The 19,847-nt window shown below is 41.6% G+C and overlaps 1 protein-coding gene across 1 annotated transcript in view; it reads right to left on the bottom strand.

Moving 5' to 3' along the window:
- Nucleotides 1-1,767: 1,767 nt before the first annotated feature.
- Nucleotides 1,768-19,847, bottom strand: part of ca10a (carbonic anhydrase Xa) — a 201,268-nt gene continuing 183,188 nt past the window's right edge. The window contains exons 5-9 of the mRNA XM_070851817.1: nt 13,217-13,312; nt 6,716-6,788; nt 4,292-4,446; nt 3,820-3,994; nt 1,768-1,949 (exon numbers count right to left, since the gene is read on the bottom strand). Of these exons, the coding sequence (XP_070707918.1) occupies nt 1,927-1,949; nt 3,820-3,994; nt 4,292-4,446; nt 6,716-6,788; nt 13,217-13,312 (522 nt within the window). The 3' untranslated portion in view covers nt 1,768-1,926. The remainder of the gene's footprint in view (nt 1,950-3,819; nt 3,995-4,291; nt 4,447-6,715; nt 6,789-13,216; nt 13,313-19,847) is intronic.

The raw sequence follows: 19,847 nt of genomic DNA, 5'->3' as shown, positions 1-19,847 counted from the left end.
AAAGTAAAAAAAAAAGAGTTGCCAATGGCATGACAGAAAAAGACTAAAATCGACCGACTTCTTTATTACAACAACTTGGCTTTGCTTGGTTGCAAAGTTAAATAGGACAGAAATCTTAAGGATCACAACTTTAAAGCTTGGCTCAGTCAATGTTCTAGTTCATCCCAAAGGTGTTGGCTGGGTTCTAGGTCAGGGCTCTGTGCAGGCCAGTCAAGTTCTCCCACAGCAAACTGGCAAACTTCTTCACAGGGGCAGTGTCACGTTGAAGCAGGAATGAGCCGAACTGTTGCCAAAAAGCTATAAATACACCATGGGGAGCCAAAGTCCACACATCTAGCTGCTGTTCTCCAGGCATCTGTAAGTCAATGCTGTGTCTTATTCAACGCTTCTGTCCTTGACCTTGCTGTGAAATTAAACCATCTTCCTGGGGTAAACTATCCACAATCTACACAACGTAATACATGTTAAATTGGCATGACGTTTGTCCTCCCTTTCCCCCCACCGACCTTCAATAACCACTGAGTGAACCACTCACAGGATCCAAGCCTGACTTTTTCTTCAGCTCTCTGTAGAGAGAACAACATTGTGGATTGGGCCGTATTGTTAGGCATGTAGGCACAGGAGAGGAGGCTCCTCTCCACCTTGTCCCCCGACGACCACTGCTGTGATTTAAAAGACTTTGACAGGTCACGGTAACCTGATGGTGCTTCCTCTGTGCATGGCTGATAAACTTCAGCTGCATCACGCAAACAAAGGAAAGACGGCAGAATCGAACCCCTGCCAATCATTTAAAGACTCTGTCGAGCAAGTATGGCCCCGATACCAGTGTTGTCCGACTGTTATCTCTGAGCAATGCTTTCTTGGTGATGCCAGTGTTATTGAGCATGCCTCTGAGGAGGATTATTGACATATCAACACATTTAATATGGAACAGTACAAAACAGGTACAAGTACATTAAGTCAGATCCTCATATAGTGAAGCATTTTCCAAAGTGAACTTTCCAGACACATTTATTGGGCTGATAACATTACTCAAACACAGTGTATGACCATTGTAAACAATAAAACAGAAAAAAGGCATCAGCTCAGACTGAGAACTGCTCCAGAATTCAAAGTGCGCCAAGCTTTTTAAAATTCTCAACTTTTTGTCTTTTTTAAAATCCTCTTGATATATCTTTTGAATGTTAATTCATTACTTTTCTTTACATATTCATTTTTCTGCAGTATTGATAATTATAATATGTACAAACGAGGCCAAGACACTGGTTGCTCTGAGGCTGTAATAAAGCCTGTAAATATTCGCTTGTCTCCCATGACATGACTAGTTTTTGGAAAATGACAAGGTAAGGCTGTGCTCCCTCTCTGTTGGTTTTGCTGATTGCATGCCTTGTTGGTGACTGAATGAAACGTCCATGAGTGTCGCTGACCACTTGTCTTGACCGCTGGGATGGGGGCAGTGACTTAGTCCTTTAATTTTCCCCACTGATAGCAAGAATTTTATGTACAAAGGCTTTAAAGTCCAAACGGTGTCCTATTGGTTGGGAGGCTATCAAATAAATGCTTCCACATTATTTTTTTTTTAAGTTTGTTTCGAAGTGTCTTTTTTTGGTTTTCTCCAAAAAAAGTATTGGTATCAAAATGTCCATATAGATATAGTTGTACAGTGGGGGAAAGGGCTTGTTAGCATGTGTTAGACTGAGGGTTCAAACTGTTCTCAATGTATGAAAAGACTAGTCTCTTTGCTCGCAATCCAAAGGTCCTTAATTTGTATAATGTCCGATGTTGTTTGTCTTTATACAATGCCATGAAATAATCTTCAATGAGATGCAGCCTTAAGCTTGGTTTCACATCTGTCCCTCCTCCATCCTCCCTCTCGCCCCCCGTTCTCCATCTCTGACACTCATCTCCATGTTCATCCAAGGGAGGCTACTTTAGCAACCACTCGTTCACTGGAAGAGAGGAGAAGGACAGGAGTGAGAATACTGATTTATATATGCGACACTCTCCACAGTTCAACTGCTCTCCGGCATTATTCACCCCCACCCTCCCTCCCTCTACACCATATTTCATCTTTAACGATAAAATACAATTTAAAAAGGAATGGCACTCAAGTGAATGGAGTGTTTGGTGGGATGGGGTGGAGGAGGAGCTGGGGGATGAATGGGTGCCATTATGCTTTGAGTGGCATTCTTGACGGAAAATTATACCGAAAACAAGGAGGTGGCGATGAGCACACGTAAACATTGTAATTTGAAAAAAAAAAAAAAGGTTTCTAGCTGTCGTGTGAGAGAAGGAATTTATTAGTGTGTTATCATAATAATATGGGTGCTAAAACACATATGTACGGCACGATTAGCTCCCAAACCTTCCTGATTTCCTATTCAGTTACACCCTTCTTGAGAAGGGAGGACAGCGCCTTGCTGTAAAGGTTGACCTTACACAGATCACCAAAGAGACCATTTTTCCTTTTAATGAGACCCCCCCCCCCCCCCCTCTCCACCTCCCCACCTCATCTTGAAGGGCTTTAAATCTCTTAACAATTAAATGAGCAGATCTGCCTTTGTGTGTTGTAGTTTTTTTGTTTTGCTTTTTGAGGGTCTCCCTTGAGAGTATTTGCTTGGCCATCAGAAGGGCCTGTGGTGGGTGAGGAGGGGTTTGCAATCCCCGCAACGGCTGCACAGAATAAGAATTTCATCTTTTAAGGGGGGAGGGGGGGTTGAGTAGAGCAGAACCGAAAAGGAATGAGAGAGAAATGCAGACACAAAGACAATCATAGTGCATGTCGGCCACAGTACAGTAAATCCTAAGCAAAGAAACCCCAATGCTACTTGCCTTCAACATATTTACACTTCTGGAGTGAAATTCGACACTGTATGCGGCTGTTGCCCAGATATATTGGCTGAAACATAGGAGAGTAGCTGACAGACTGTAGCAACACCTCCCAGGTTGCACTGAGCTGTGACAAGCCAGTTTTCAGCCTCCAAACCGCCAGATCTGTCAGTCAGGGCCAAACAGGTGTTCTGACTGCCCGGCCATCTGACTTTCTACTGCTACTTTTTCCCTGTCCTTCTCTTTCTCTCTACAGTCCACATTCTATCAACCATCAGCTGAGTCCCAGCTCAGCACTCAAATCTGATATTAAGTTTGTTACTAATAACTGAGAGCACAGATCAAGCAATAATCCCCTGGAATTTATGGGGATGTTGTATCTGGAACAAAGTACATCAGGGGTGTTTGGGAGCAATATTCCACCAAGAAGCTGAGAGATTGGTGAGTAGTCACGCTTACTGACCACAAATTGCATCTTTCTAGTTTGTCACAAGTTCACGGGTTGTAAATGGTTGTGGATGCAAAATGAACGACAGCTTTGATTTTGATAAGTTACTACTAATATTACCACCTAATTACTTGTTATTACTGAGCTATGATGCAATTGTTACGTGAACTAACGTGGTTTAGACAGTCTGGCTAAACTGTTGCCTTCTTTCCAGCCTACCTGACCAATTGACTGCTCTACTGACTGCATGTTTCTTTCTCTAACAGTAGTGATGTTGCTGTGGTCTCTCCAAAAACTTTATTGAGCACAAAGTTATCAGCACTAAAAAGAAAACAATGGCCCACTGTGAACACAAGAACAGAATTTTCCCTTGGAAAAAAAAATGGGTGAAATCATGAGCAAAATGGTGTCGCCCAGTGGAACCAGCAGGCTTAAATTCATGGATTCTTCTATGAAATCTGAATAACTATGAAAATAGAAATGTCAGAGATGGAGAGAAGGAGATGACGTGGCAGCGGGTTGCTTTAAGGTATCATTTCTACCTCGGTATTGGAGCTTCTGAGCCCTGTTGTTGGGGCAGTCTTTGCCCTGCATGCTGAAGTTGATATTGGTGCGGATGCAACGGTTGTTCAGTGGCTGGACTGGGCGAACGTTGTCGCTCATGCTCAGGAAGATCTGAGATGGCTGGTTCTGGCTCATCAGTCGCAAGGAGTGCATCTTCGATAAAGACAGAGACGGGGAGAGAGAGAGAGAGAGAAAATAAGCCGTGGAGAAAAAAGTTGGCTAAAGCATCATGGAAATATGAGCCACATATTTTGATCCGCTGTGTTATTTTTCATGCAGGATTGTATGGAGGTTTCCACAAAAGAGGAGCTGAGACAGTTTTGGAATAAGAGCCGTGGTGCTGGCCCTGACATGTTTCCCAGGCAGAAAAATAGTTAACGAGAAAATCCTGGGCTGAGACAGACAATCCCCTGTGAAATTTGGGACTCAAAGGTTTGGGCTGAGGCTCACCTGCATGCGTGTGAGGTACACCGGTTTGTTCATTAGGATCCATGTAGCTGTCTCAAAGCATGGAGGGATGGTCATCGAACCATCATATGTGATAAAACTACTCGTCTCGGGGTAAATCTCCTCTATGTTCAGACCGGTCAGTAGATACGCATTATCTGTAGAAGAAGAGTGGACAGAAAAACATGGAGGAGGCTTTAATGTTTCAACAGAGATACTGTTCTGTACTGAACACAAAAAATAAATGACTAATGACTTACTTAAAGTAATTATTTATTTAATTACATCGTATGTACGTATGTATGTCGTACGTATTACATCGAATGATGCAATCTCCAAGCACGGAATTCAGAAACTCAAGAAACTAATTTGTCAGTTCATGATTAAAATAAACTCAGAATCATGAACTCGGTGAAGCAAAATGTATAAAATGTGCTTGTGTATATAAATAGAAAGCACGGGGGCCATTTTACATTTTGAATGCAGAACATTTCCTCCTAATGGTGCGTTATTATGGTGTCCTATCAATACTTTTACTTAAACCTGCAGTAATATTTCTGTGGTCTTACCTTTCAAGCTGATATGATGAACTTCACTGTGACTGTGAGCAACTCTTTACACGTTATCACTTTGTTTTCACAGTGTTCCATTCATACAATAGATATATAAATTATAGCTGCTGGTATTGTTGCTACATGTGTTATATAGCTTTCATATATTCTTCTGTACATTTTCTCTTTAAACCATCTCCCAGGCTGAACTATCTGTGATTCTGGACACTTCAAATTGTTTTATGACATCCATGATGTGTGTTTACACATTAATGTGGGATATTTAGAGGAAAGTAGTGTACATGCCACGGACGCTAGTTTTGTTTGTTCCTTTGTAGGAACTTTTGAAGATAACACACAGAACATAGAGGTGGAGGGTAAAGCAAAGTGCACTGGGCGGCAAATAGGAGTCATTTTTTCGACAGCTCCAGACACACAGGCACCATCTTGTTGGTGACTCTCTCAGCACAGACTTGGTAAGGTCACCAAAAACTGGGTGTTTTCCTAAAAAGCTGCGAGTTCATCTAATCCACCCTCCTCTTACTGAGCAGGCTGTAAACTCACCCCCCCACAACTCATCGAGAACTGTGCTCATCTGTCATAACAAATTTTTTCTCACTTCTTATTTCACATATCATTTAGTCTTCTGTGAATGACAGGCTGTTGGTGTTGCAGCACAAAACCTCTTTTATCCAAACTGTCTCCACTGTCAGGATGCTAATTAGACAGACGGCAACTCTCTTCCTCTTCACACTCCAGTAGCACCCTCTCACTAACTTGTCATCTGTTGGGCCTCCGCTGACAAATGGACTACCTATTGTGATGAGGTCACTGTGGTGGACCACTGCGGCTCCAACGCTGACTCAACTGCGCTTTGCATCCCCATTAAATGTTGCTTCTTTTTACGCAGTGTGAATCAAAACAATATTAATTTAATAAAAATATAATAAGCATGGTAGGCTTAATTTGAGAAAATCCCCATAAAAAATCCTCTCTGATCCCGGCTATATGCTATTACCATTCCACCTACAACATGTGGATGTGAAGAGCGGCTCTGTTCTTTGATTGTGTGCTTGAGATAAATAATTCCCTTTGGATGATATGTGTGTGTCTTTGTGTTTGCATGTGTGTGCATATGTGCTGTAAAAAAGGCCGGCAGCATTACTGGCTGTGAGAGGGATGTGCCTAAGGATTCATAAGCATGAGGGGGTGTGTGTGTGTGTATGTGTGTGTGTGTATGTGTGTGTGTGTGTGTGTGTGTGAGTCAGCATGTGTGAGACAGAGTATCTGAGGGAGTTTTGACAGCTGTCAGAATCCATGCTCCTCTCCAACTCCTCCAGCTGGACCCAGAGGAACCCCCCCCCCGCCTGGCCTTCGCCTGCAGCCTCCTGCTCCGCCTGATGCCTCTGAGATTCCTCCTGGCCACAAGGGGTCAGTGCGATTATCCAGCCACTCACTGCTCCCCCCATTAATCCAATTATTTGTCTCTTTTTTCAAGCTAGCCCCGGGCGATCTCTGTGCCGATGCCGCTTTTCTAGTATGGCAGTCTGGCAGATGGAAACCTCTGGAGAGCAGCTGTCGACTGCTGCCTAACATGCCGCCTCACCAACAGCCTCCTCCAGCTATCAAGAGTTTCCATGCAGGCATTTCACCATTCCCAGCCTGCAGGATCCAGTCAGTTACCACGTTGGACTGAAATAATGGTGTTTAAGAGATCAACAAAAAGCACACAAACACAATTTGACCATGGAACAATCGACCACGTACTAAACCCCACATTTGGATAGCAATCAATCAATCAATCTATCTATCTATCTATGAGGCATTTAGACATTTAGACATTTAGACATTTAGATTACTGCACACAGACACTTACTTTTATATGTTATTCTTGTGATGGTGTCTCTGTTCAGCATTCGATTCAGGAATGAGTTTGATGTCTCAGCAATCTGGATTAAAAGGAGAAAGAAAGAGTAAAAAAAGGGGACTGATCATGTAATGAATTGAGAACCCATCTGAAATTAAACAGAATTTAATCTACTCTATTCAGTACTGATAATGCAAGTGTATTTTTTAATCTATCACCTTTTAATGCCCGTGAATTGTCTAAACCCGCTGATATATTGTGCACAGTCAGAAGCTTCTGCACTCTCTTGTACTGCTGCGTTACTTTCTAGGAAACAAAGGCTTATGCTGTTTACAAGAAACCATTAAAACAACTCACAGACACAGTGCTGATGTGACAAAACATAATCCACATCTTAAATAGAAAATGCATTGTAGTCTGTAGTCCTAACATGACTTTATAATGGATCAACACAATTGTTTTTATATCCAAAGTGAATATGACAAGATTACTGAGAGTCAACCTAATGCATGTTTTCTTCCATTTCTTCCATAGAGTTACGTATATGAGGAGAATACCGTTGTCATTGTGCGAAACCTGTCCCATATTTCCCCCTTTTAGCCCATCATACAGATACCAGCCACTTTCTGCCTGCCAGATTGCTGTCTGTCCATTAACCCTTCTAGAAATAACATTCACATTCACAATGTCCAAATACAATCGACTAACTAACTCTTGGAATTAGCCATCTGGCTCACCAATGTAAAAGTGCTTGCTTGTAACCAGTCGTAGAGCATTTTACAGTTTCGCCAACAGTGGATGCTTGAAAGGACGACACATGAGCATTAGGATGACATTTCTTTCCAACAGCTGTGCAGCGTATTAAGACACTAAGGCTATTACAGAGCACACAGCTACAGTAAGCTTGTAGCTAATTGGTGAAAAGGGGTAGTGACAATGGAATGAGCCTAACAGGACAATAGCATACCCCATTGTTCTTGCTGCCTTTCACCCTGAAGACTACTTAATGCAAATAAGATGTATTCAATCACACAATGAAGTTGGACTGGATAAACCCTGGATCAGCTGAAGGATGCCTAATGCCTGCTTTTTTTTCTTTCTACAATAAATGCACATGACAACTCGCCTATGGTAAAAGGGGAAGTTTGTGGTTACTAATAGTAATAAAAAGGTTAATTGCAAACCAGTGACAGAAGACGAACTCAGGTCTCAGGCATTACAATCAGTTACTCACCTATCCAACAGCCTGAAATCCACACCCTGGCTTTCCACCTTCTTACATAAGGCACACTACAGTCAGTGCAATGGCACTGAATATTGGCACTGAATGTGAATTATGATATGTGGGATCGTCCAGTATGGACATGAGTCCTTGGATACTGGGCTATGTAAAATATTCTCCGCCAGAGACCACAGGGACTTGACTGGAAGTCCACTGAAACTAGTCGCTCAAATGCGACTAGTTTGTAACTGCCTTCAGAGCTGTAGAACCACTTCTAATTCACAACTCCACTTACTCTGATTGACTGACTCCATTGTTTGGTGATGTCCGAGAGGTGAGGTGAAAAACTCAGAGACCTGCTCGCTAATAGCTGAGGAAGGCACCTCACACTTCATGTTCACCCCCACGCCCTTCTTTAACCACCTCCGCCTTCCTCCCCACTCCACTATCCCTCAGCTGTTGGACTTCACAACTCTAATTGTCGAGATGTCTTTGGGAGAAGTGATTAAAAAGAGATGTGCTTCTCTCCACCCCCCCCCCCCCCTCCCTTCACAGCAACTGAAATTACTTAGTCTTTGACCTGTTCCTTGGCACCTGCCTGTTCCTCAGGCAGACATTAATGCTTTACCAACCACTCATGCTGCTCACTAGTTTTCCTACTTTCTGTCTCTCTCATTTTCATCGTTTTCCTCGAAAAGCACCTGAGGGGATTCAGTCAATCTGTCTCTTCTTTTCCAGGAATGACTGCACATTAGGTGTGAGAAAAGTACAGACTTGGCACCATATGGCTGAATGTCGATTAGTCTCAAGATAACTCTTGGAGATTCACATATTTCTTGCTGTTACATCAATTGACAATCGAATGAGCGAATCAGTGAGAGAAATGGCCTTGCATTCACTGTAAAAGCCTGCCACAATGTCTCTTTATCGTGTGACTGGTTTCCAGCGTGGTCCCCACGTAGCTGCAGTCACCCACTGCTGTCCTTACTAGTGCCTCACGACTCCACGCCTATAAAGAGGGGGGGCCTTCCTGGCATTCTGAGTCACACCAATAGGATCGGAAGTCTGACAAAGCCTCGAAAAAAGAACGAGTTGCTGAAAAGTGAGAAAGACGAGCTTTAGCTCCGAGAAGGACATGGCTAATTACCACCTCTCAGCTCAGTGCTACTACTGAAGAGTGTGACCTGGTGCAACACGCTTCAGACAGGGGGAGACAGGAGACATTAGTGCAGTCAGGTGCATGTGTGAGTGGGTGGCAGGTGAATGCATGTGTGTGAGCGTGATATTTTAATCTCTTTGGATTAAACCAAGCATGACCAAAACTTTTTTTTTTTTTTTTTTTTTTTGACATGTAAACATTAACTGAATTGCACTCCTTGGTCTTCACTACCTCTGAATTAGGACTGCTGCAATGTCTTTTATAGAACGTTGCGCTAGAGCTTAACCAAAGTGAATCAACGTAGTACCGGAAAAATGGTTCAGAAGCGTTGTTAGTATAATGAAGAATTCTTTCACAAAGGTTTAGTCTTAAAGCTGTGACAGGCAGCTTTGCTGGCTGGCGTCCTCAAGCATCACTCCCACTTTTAAATCCAAACCTCCAATATCACACAACATGATGTGGGGTCAAAAGCTAGCAACTGTTAGGTGAAGAGAAGATGGCAAGGCCAAAGTGGAAAAAATATTCTCCCCATCTGACTGATGATGACACCACAGATATGGGAAAATAGAGGAAAGGTATGGTCTCATGTCACTGGAATTGGAAGCCTGTATCTGTTTCAGCCTTAGTTTCTGTTTGAGACTGTGGTGTAGTTGTTGGAAGTACTATATTAAAGGGGACATATTATGCAAAACACATGTTTATGTTGAAAAGACATTAAAAGGTATGTGTCCCCTGTGTGTCTACAGATACAGAAAAAAGACGATCCTCTCGCTTCATCTCCTGCTTCGCCTTTCAGTAAATGTGTGTTAAAACGCTCTGTTTAGATTTGGCCTTCAGCCCTTCAGCAGACTGACCGCCCACTGAAAACCTCATTCTGAAACCACATTCACCCTGTCCAACATTGCTATGTCACTGACTCTAGCTCTGGTAATAAGACATTGAAGGTATGAGCAAAGCATAGAAATTGTGTTGTTGCTGTTTAATAACCGTCTGTCTGTGACACGACTTCAGACTTAGAAACTATACGTTTTTTTAAGTTGTATTTACGTTGTTTATCTCTGAATTTAAATCCTGTTATGTTATGTTATATGCACCACTAACAATGACTGGGTGGTTAAGATTAAACCTTTCAGAAAACCTATATACCGTATTTACCGGACTATAGAGCACATCGGAATATAAGCCGCACCCACTAAATTTTAAAAGAAAAAATATTTTTACATATATTAGCCGCACCAGACTATAAGCCGCAGATATATACGTTGTGAAATGAGATATTTACACAGAAAGATTTTGTAAATGTTTATTTACATACCTTAATTGTTTCCAAACGGTGCCTGTAACACGGCAGTAAAACGGCTGATCGAACAAAACAGAAAAGTCATTAATGTTTTTATTCATCCTCCTCCTGTGCGCTGAAACCGTCACTGAAACGTTAGTGAAGAAAAATCTATAGATTAGCCGCATCGTTGTATAAACCGCAGGGTTCAAAGCGTGGGAAAAAAGTAGCGGCTTATAGTCCGGTAAATACGGTAGTATAAATATAATACAGCTAATTCCTTATGTCCTCTCCCTTGCAACTTTGGCTGATGTTCATGGGTAATGAAGTATTTAGGACCAGCCAAACTGATAGAAAAAACATATTTTCTTCGAAACCGAAGTTGTAATAATCAAAACTGTTGGCCACAAGATAGAGAGCTATGAAACATGAATTCATACTGGGGAAAATGCTTCTGGAACCTTCAACTAAGAGTGCAAAGTGGAAGACGCTGCTGATGTTTTCTAAAGGTTTCACATCTTTTGCACTGATGATTCGAGTGGCTGGGCTTATTGTCCGTTCAAGCCTTGGGAGGGCTCCAACTGTCTGACACTGAATAGGACTTTTATTTCTGAAAGCATGGATGCACGAAAATCATGACTCACTTATTGTGTTCATATCACACGAGGCACTTTTAAGATGCAATGAATAGATTTCTGAATAGCAACACGGCTAGTGTCATTATTTCATACATTACTTCTTTGGCAGTTCAGCCTCACAGCAGCGTGGCGCTGCATGCTGAAGTTATAAGGCCATTTCCTCGGGCTGTCATATATGCCAGCCACACCTGCTGCACTCCACTTCCTAAGCCCCCCTCTCGTATGTCCTCCAACACGCGGTTGGAAGGGAGAGTCGAGGAAAATTGACCTAGGTCAGCGTCTCCTCTGTCTCTTCAAGACTAAATGATGGTCCCATCGACATTGGGGAGCTAATTAGCTGTTAGCAGCAACTTTTCAGCCTTAGCCTGCACAGCACTGAGGACGTCGGCTGCCTCTCTGATCTCTGAGCCTCTCACTCAAGATAGAGACCTCTCATACACAACAAAGAGACCTGGGAATACTAGCACCACTGCTGACACAAAGCCAAGAAGCACACTGTTGTGCTTTGTAGGATAATTGGATTGCTAATTGTTAATGAGTCGAGAGTTCTTGAGTTGAACATTTCGAAGATTTCAGGCAAAGACGGAGGGAGCAGTAAAGTGGTGCGATGGGAGGACTGAGACCATCGAGCTGAAGGATAATTCAACTCCTGTCAGGTTTTAAACCAATATGTGACTACTAGACACAAACACAGAAAATCAGCTTATCTGCTGTCTTAAAGGTACGTGAGGTCCAAATTCTAACAAAGCCGTGATACAGTTGAGGGCGGACATCAACGGACAAGCTGTGAAAGAACCACACAAAATCACCTCAAATTAACATCCAGATTTGACATAATCTGACTCTACCTCATTCCACCCATACATTTTGCTCTGACTTTACAGGCGTATGACACAGACACCATGTATACTGCTATTTTTCAGAATAAGTGAGGATATAATGATATTATTTGGAAAGTGAGTGACATAAGTGACTTTTTACTTAAGGAAACAATACTACACTTTTATATTTTTTGCCTGTTATTTAAGCAATTTTAGACCATTTGGGTGGTTTTCACCAACAAAAAGTTATGTTGAGAAAAAATGGCTATATTCCAATGAATGGACCCCTCTTCTTCTCTCGTTAGTATAGAATTGTCAATAAAATTGACGGGGCACTGTGCTGATTAGGCTACTTTCTACCAATAAATCAGTGTTAGTATTATAAAATACTAAAATATGTAAAGCAGGAGTACATTTTCATGGAATTTGACACTCCTATAGGCTGTTCTCACAGAAGATATTCTAACATGCCATCGTAAGTAATGAAATAAAAGATGAGAAATTTCCATTTAGTTGTTGCAGGAGGCCTAATTCCTGGAAGACATTTTGGCATGTCTTAACAGGTTAAGCAGAGGCTGGGTAGTCATTGATATTACTTGTAGCACATGCTTTCATGACAAGTCAAAATGTCTGCTGTGAAAACAACTTTCCTCTGCAATGAACATGTTCAGAGTTTTTGCCACCAGGGTTCCCACAATGCTTTGGGTCATGTACACCTGAAGTATAATGTTGCCATGGCCACATTACTGTATTACTTTTGATAGTGAAGGAATGATATGTGGAATTGTAGAAACTGGCGGAAAGAGTCATGCTTCAGCAGTATGAATATGACATTTCTCTGTTGTTGTTTCACTGAGTAATGACTCCGTCTAAGAAGTTATGACAAAAATTCCATTGATTGTGTTTAAAGGGGTCAATAGCTTAAAGCTACGGGCTTTTTCAGAGGACTTTCCAGCCTGGGAAGGAATCAGATTAAGAGAGAAAGCCTTCCTACATTTTTTCTGACCATGTCGGTGTTGCTACACGGAAACACCTGAATGAATACTTGGCCCAACTTTAATTGAGTCTCGTCTGTACTGAACACAATGTTCAGTCGTGTTCCATTTTGCACTACATGTCCCTTCTGTTTATTATACACTGTAGACCTCCTGTAATGCTTAAATAGTGATTAAGTGGTCAAGTTCCTTGTACAGCTGTTATAGCCGGTGTAGCTGGTCAAATTCATTATCTACGGAGGAATGTAGCAAATTCTTAGTTGCAATGCTTAGTATTCTGTCAGATTTCCGAGCTATAACCCATTACAAAATGTCATCACAACCGCTACAACATTACTAGTGACTGAATTCCGCCTACACATTGGCAGTTAGACATATGTTTAGTATGACACTTACCTTCATGAATATAGACACTATGACCAGTCCATTGGGGCTTTTAGCAGCTTCTGTATAATTTGTGTACAGCTCATGGTTGTAGTGGATCAGTTGAACCTGGAACATGCAGAGAGGACATGCAGAGAGTTACTAATAGAAAATCAGTCTCTGGCACAACTGGCCAGACAAACAGTGAGTACAAAATAGTGGAAACCTTGGTGTTGAAAAACCCTTTTGAGAAGAGATCTCTCAGTTGCTTCATGTCAAGAGTTTCTTATTCACCTAAATCCTTCCTCCCAGTTACATCTTGTCAGATGATTTAAAGAGGAAAATCAATACAGGATCAAATCTCTGCCATGGATTTACTGAGGCGCTCAATGTTATGTAAAGGAGCCAGTGTTCAGAACATTTTGATATTTGGTGTCGATGTGGACTGAAGTAATAAAAGAGATATAAAGAGGTGAGGTCTCTGTCACCATTTGATCCAAGGCCAGCCTCACGCTCACAGGCCGAGGTGAGAGCAGCTAAACCATCTCCCAGCAAGAGGTTAATGTGACTGACGCAGATGCTTCATCCACTCCGGCTGTTCAATATTCCTGCCTTTTAATGATGTTTGGACGTGGGCAGGCGATATCACTTAACTCGCAACTCGTAAAAGTGGAAACTGTTGAAAGAATAGCCCACAGTTTTAAGACCTATTCTGACACAGAGCACATAAATAGGAAGTTTGGAGTCAGAGGAGATGAATCCAACTGTATACATGTATTTTTAAAGTATATTTTAAAGTATAATGAGTCTAACTTATTAGTAAGTCCATAGCAGAGAGAGGGGAGCAAGAGCACTAAGCTGTTAGTGCTGGTCTTGGTAGCACTGGTTGGTGAGTTCTTGGATCTTTTTTCTGGTTGGTGTGTTAAGGCCAAGAGAATGTTTGAGATGAACTAGTTAGTTAACAGTTGGACCCTGGGTCTAACGTCATTATCGGAGTGTAACACAAAATCAGTAGTAGTAGAGTGTAGCCCTGTTGCATGAAAAAAAAAACATAGCCACCTCATTCATTTCAATGAGTTGCAAACACTAGACTTTGTCGCAATGCAAAAGATTTCATCCGGCAAGGCGCTGTGTGGTTGAATATTTTGTCTTGTAGAATTGCAAACCAAACATTTGAAATGATTAGGTGTCTTCAAGCTAGCTTCTTTTACTAAAACTGGACTTCCTGAATCATATTTCATTGTTTCATGAGTAGAACAATGCATTCTTTTAAAAGATCAGTAGGTCCTACGGTTTCTCTCCCCCATCTCCATAAACTTCTCATCCTCCCTCATTGGCAAAGGGTTTGGCACATACCGTACTGTAGGATATAAATAAACAAGTGTAAAAGGAGAGTAATTATGAAATGCTCGATTGGGGGAGCACAGAGCGACAGAACGTCTATAAATGCAATCAAGGCAAGAGAGGAAGTGATTAGAGCCCTACGCTGATCTGATTAGATTTTTAGGTGAGAGCGGCAGAGGCAGCCAAAAGAACTCATCCACACGCCCTCAATGACAAATTGCACAAAGTATGCTACCGGTGGGCAATAAAAGGCCTGTGAGAGCCATAATAAAGTGAGAATATCTGCCAGATGGAGAAGAAAAAAGGAGGAGATGCAGAGCAAAAGTGGGAGAAAATAGAGGTCGTAATTAGATAGAGAAACAGTTGAAGAAAGAGCATATGAGAAGAGCCAGTGCATGCTGGCCAGGCCTGTGAGTCTGCAGTACTACATCATTTATCACAGTGTCCCTCTGTTCAAAGACGGAGAGACACAGACTCACACTAACTACTGAATACAGCAACACCTCCTCCTATCTCACAGGTACAGCCTATTAAGATTCAGCCATGACACTCCCGGTTCATGGTGCCTATTGAATAGATTGTGACGATGGCAGAGATGCAGACAGAATCCATAATAGAGTTTCACGGATATCGCAGGAAGAAGAAGAAGAAGAAGAAGTTAGATTTGTGGTTCAATAGCACTTTCTCTGCACACTTCTGCACGCCAGCTTCATTAGCCGAGGACGACTGAGATGAGGTATGTGATCGGCGATGATCAGCCCTGTGCCAACAACAAGAAGCCTGCAACTTGTTTGTTCTGTACTTTGTTTCGTATTGATAAAACTGAGTTGGAAAGAAAAAGAAGTTCAAGTGTTTGGCCGACCGGATCCAGAATGGAATTAGCTATTGGCACAAATAAGTCTATTGATTCCATTTCATGCTCGTGTCTTTAAATGTGACCATTTTTGTCAGTATCAAAAGGGTTCTACGTGTCAAATGGAATCGTTTGCTTGTGTTGAAAAGCCTCCAATACAAGAAAAGCCCAACATGGCCACACTGAAAAGTTCCATTGAAAGTGACAGGCTCTACATCGTGTTAGCAGCTCTTTTGGCAGTGCCACTTGTTTTTAGGCTTCAGGGGTTTCAGTTGGTTAAACCTGCAATGAAACCTGCATTGGAAGCCACACTGAGTGGAAGGGGTTTGGGACAACACTGAATTGGGTGTGAAGGGTCACTTTTGCTTGGCTGGCCGGCGCTCTATGGAGTGTGTGTGTCTGTGTGCGTGTGCTTTGTATTTACGCGTGCATCTCGGGGGTCATGACAGCCTCTTTACGGCATGATGGCTGGCCTGGCCCCGGGCGTAGGAAAATATGAAGACAGCAAGTCGATAGCGGAAGAGGGGTGGTCAGCACAAGGGGTTTAAAAGCGTCGGGCTGGAAATGATGCTCTCCATCTCAACCTCCATCCATCTGTTCCCTCTTCTTCAGGTCAGCTGGAGCATAGATCTATAAAGCTAACGGACGAGGCCTGCTACCACAAACACCGATCACACTTTGCACATGGCCCTACATACCCTCCTATCTTTCTTATTCACATGCTCTACTCCACCAGGGCACTTGAAATAAACAGCTATCATACCATTATCTGTATTAACACTCATGCTGCATCAGTAATTGAACATAATCCAAAATCTAGCTTTCTGTCTTAATTCATATTTATGTCTGCATGTCTGCTCTCCTTAGAACAAGGCGTGCGCCGATGTTTTGATGTGATTTTAATCCAAGATCCACCACAATTAGGATGCTGCAGTGCAGATGTGGGTGAAATGTGCCATTTAATAGTCATTAATGATAATTAGGGAAAGAGAAAATAAAACAGAACAAGCTTTGTGACCGATAATCTGCCGCAGTGATATTAGCTCAATGTGATTTTCCATGTGTGCCACACGAGGTGTGTATCTGTGATTGATGGGGGTTTAAAGTGTTTGGAACAGCTGCCTATGGCGAATCCTTCTCAATCACTTAACAAGATTTGTATTAAATATAGCTCGATCCTCTCTTGAGCAACGAGCGATGTCTCCTTCAGTTTATAGGGGCTGTAGAATTCTGTAGAATTTATTAGGTATAATCCTAATTTAATATGTTTACACTAATATTATGCTAATGCTCCATTTCAAGATTTTTGTCCATCTTCGTGTGCTTTCATCAGATGAGCTCAATAATGGGCGATAATGTGTTTTCTACTTTTCCAACTTTCCAAGCGGCAGAGTTCGACTGGATATTTGTAAAAATGCAAATGAAAAAGAAAGAATAAAAAGTCTACAGTTCTCTACTATGGTATGGCAGTACTGTATGCTAGCTTACTTTGGGTTAAAATAAGTAATTTAGTTACGGAGGTGAGGTTATGAGACGTAATGACACAGTGGTTGGTTTACTGTAAATGGTCTGTATTTCTATAGAACCTTTCATCTCAACTACTCAAAGCGCTTTTCCATCACATCCTCATTCACCCATTCACACACCCTTCATTCAGGAGGAATCTACGTTGGTGGAGACTGTTCTTTCACACGCTGAAGCTGCTTCAGGAGCAAGTTGGGCTTCACTTCTACTCGATCGAACCGCCGACCTTCCGATTGAGACACAATCACCCGATCACCGTCATGTTTCTGTTCCTCTTTGTTTTCAGGTTAAGATTTAACTTTCTCTCTTGCATTTTGTGGTCTTGTCCATTCATTCTCTACCTGCTCCTTGTTACCTCACCTGTCTTCAGTCAGCGTTTACTTATGTGTTACTCCTCAGTTTGTTGTAAGTCATCAGTGTGGTTGGTGTCTAGGCCTTATGGTTAGTACCTGTGTTTTTTATAAGCCCCTGCACCTGTCTGTCTACATTTTGATTGTAATGTTTTTTGTTATCTCTTGGATTCTGCCCATGTCTGCATGTGGGTCCTATTCCTGGCAACCACTCATTGTGACCGTATAGTCCTGCAAATCTTCATTTAAGTAAAAGTACAATAGTGCCCATTAAACATGATTCAAGTGAAAGTGAAAATTACCATTTAAGATAACTACTCTGGTAAGTACCTTCTCATTAAATTATTTGAAGCACAAGTGACTTTCCATTTTAACGCTTTTTAGGTTATTCAGGCCCTTCTCTACTAAAACTGTGTGCGTCAGTGTTGGACACAGGCTGCTGTATAGCCACGTCTAGCTGCACAAAGCAGATGAGCTGGACAGGAAGTCAGACACAGGAACTGGTGGGTAACTAGTAGGTTACTGGCTCAGATAGATACTTGAGTAAAGAGTAGAAGTGCAGGAACATGAAAGGGACTTGTTCCTTTTTTTTTTTTCTTTACTTTATGTTGCTACTTACCACTTACATCAGTTAGATTCAGTTGTTGACATCTATTCTTTTCACATGGGAAACAAGCCCTGTTCTCCTGTGTGATAGTCTTGTGTTAACAGAATGTTCAGCCTTTGCTGCAGTCATTAGCATATATATATATATATATATATATATATATATATATATATACATACATGTTTGTATACATAGCAACAAAAACACTGTACCGAATGCATTGAATCTGCTAATTAACAAAAGACATACAAAGTACTGTAATAATATCTGATAATATCTGTCTATCGACCTCGATGTTCGAAACTTAAATATCTCAACATATACTGGATGGATTACAGTTGGGTTTTATGGTCCTCAGTGGATGAATCTCAAAATCTTGTGGATGGACTGGCATAGCATTTCTAATAATGTGATCCCCTGAGTCCTCATCTACTGCCACCAGCAGGGTGTCACATTTTAGTTTGGAGTGAAATGTCTTGACAACTATTGGATGGATTGCCATTAAATGTAAAAATGTAAAAAATGTTTTATCTAGTGTCATCAAGTCGACATTATTATTTGTCCTATACGAGCTATTGAGCAAATTCCTGCAGACTAATCACATTCCCGTCAGCCTCAGCCGTGCTTATGTTAACGCTAGTGCTTCTATTATCTCACTTCCAGAGCAGATTAGCAAATGTTAGCGTGATAATAAGGGGAATTAAGATTGTTACTATGGTAACAATCACCTGTTAGCACAAGTGTTGCAAGCATGTTTGCATGTTGATTTGAGCTGTTAGCACAGCTGTGCCCAGGTCTGTGCCTCACAGAGCCGCTGGCATGACCAACCGCTGGTTGTTAACCGTTTCATTATGAAGTTCAACTTACAATCACTTGCATGTTTTGGCAGTAATGACCAGAGATGGGCACAAATACATTATAGGTATCTTGTTACAAATAACAAATACTTGCTGGTTAGAAACATTACATGCAAAATACCAGTCTGAGAAAATGTATTTAATTAAAATACAAGTACATTTTAGGATCACATTTCACAGATGCTTCTCTCACACATAATAAAAAAAAGTTACCACAGCTGCAGAGAAGTGCATTATGCTACTAGGGGTAGTTAAAGATATAAGATTTTCAGCTAAATAAATGTCTGTTAAATCACTATCTATCGCTGAATGGTTTCACAGGACACAGTTTGGAACTCTGTTAGAGAGAGGTCATACAACACACAATTACTGCTCATTGCCATTGGTGCCACTAAAGAGAAAGAGCTGAGGTCTTACTTTACTCAGCGATGAAGCATCTAGATAAGCTCAGGGGCAGTTTTGTGTGATGTGTTCACTGCCACTAAAGAAAAAGAAAAATTCCCAGTTCATGTAATGTTGCGAAGCTGTGTTCCTGCGGTCTTCACAGCAGAGTTGATTTGGCTCACTAAATTCTCAGTGTTTGTGTGTGACCTTACATCAACCTAACCTAAAATAAAACCGACGATTTCCTCCCTCACCATGTAGCAGACTGACATAAACACAAAGCAGTAGCTGTAAATCAATCTTAACATTAATCAGTATTGTGAAGAAACATATTAGAAGTTTTATCAGCTTTTGTATGGGGTCAAGTCTGACTGTACTTAGAGAATCATTTTTTAAAAAGCAGTTTTGACATCGCTTGTCACAGGTCTGAAGGATAACGGGATGGCTTAGTGTTCTCCGAGTGCGGGTGTCTCAGAAAAACAAGAGCCGAGTTGGTGGAGGAATATTTGGAATATTTTAGCACTTATTAAAAGACCAAGGTGTTTCATTTTCAGATTAGACTGTGAAGCAGCTCCAGGGGAGCACAGCTGAAGAGCTGAACACATCGCACTCACGCAAACACACACTCTCCTGGCATAAATTAACCCCAAGATACTTGAATACTTTGTATGGTAGAGGCCAGTCGGCTAATACATGGCACAGCCTTAATCTCCCTCTCTCTCTCTCTGTCTCTCTGAAACACAAA

Source organism: Pempheris klunzingeri, chromosome 20, assembly GCF_042242105.1.
Source record: "Pempheris klunzingeri isolate RE-2024b chromosome 20, fPemKlu1.hap1, whole genome shotgun sequence".
NCBI classification, from domain to species: Eukaryota; Metazoa; Chordata; class Actinopteri; order Acropomatiformes; family Pempheridae; genus Pempheris; species Pempheris klunzingeri.
Note: the sequence above shows the minus strand (reverse complement) of the source record. Positions and strands in the feature narration are given on the sequence as shown.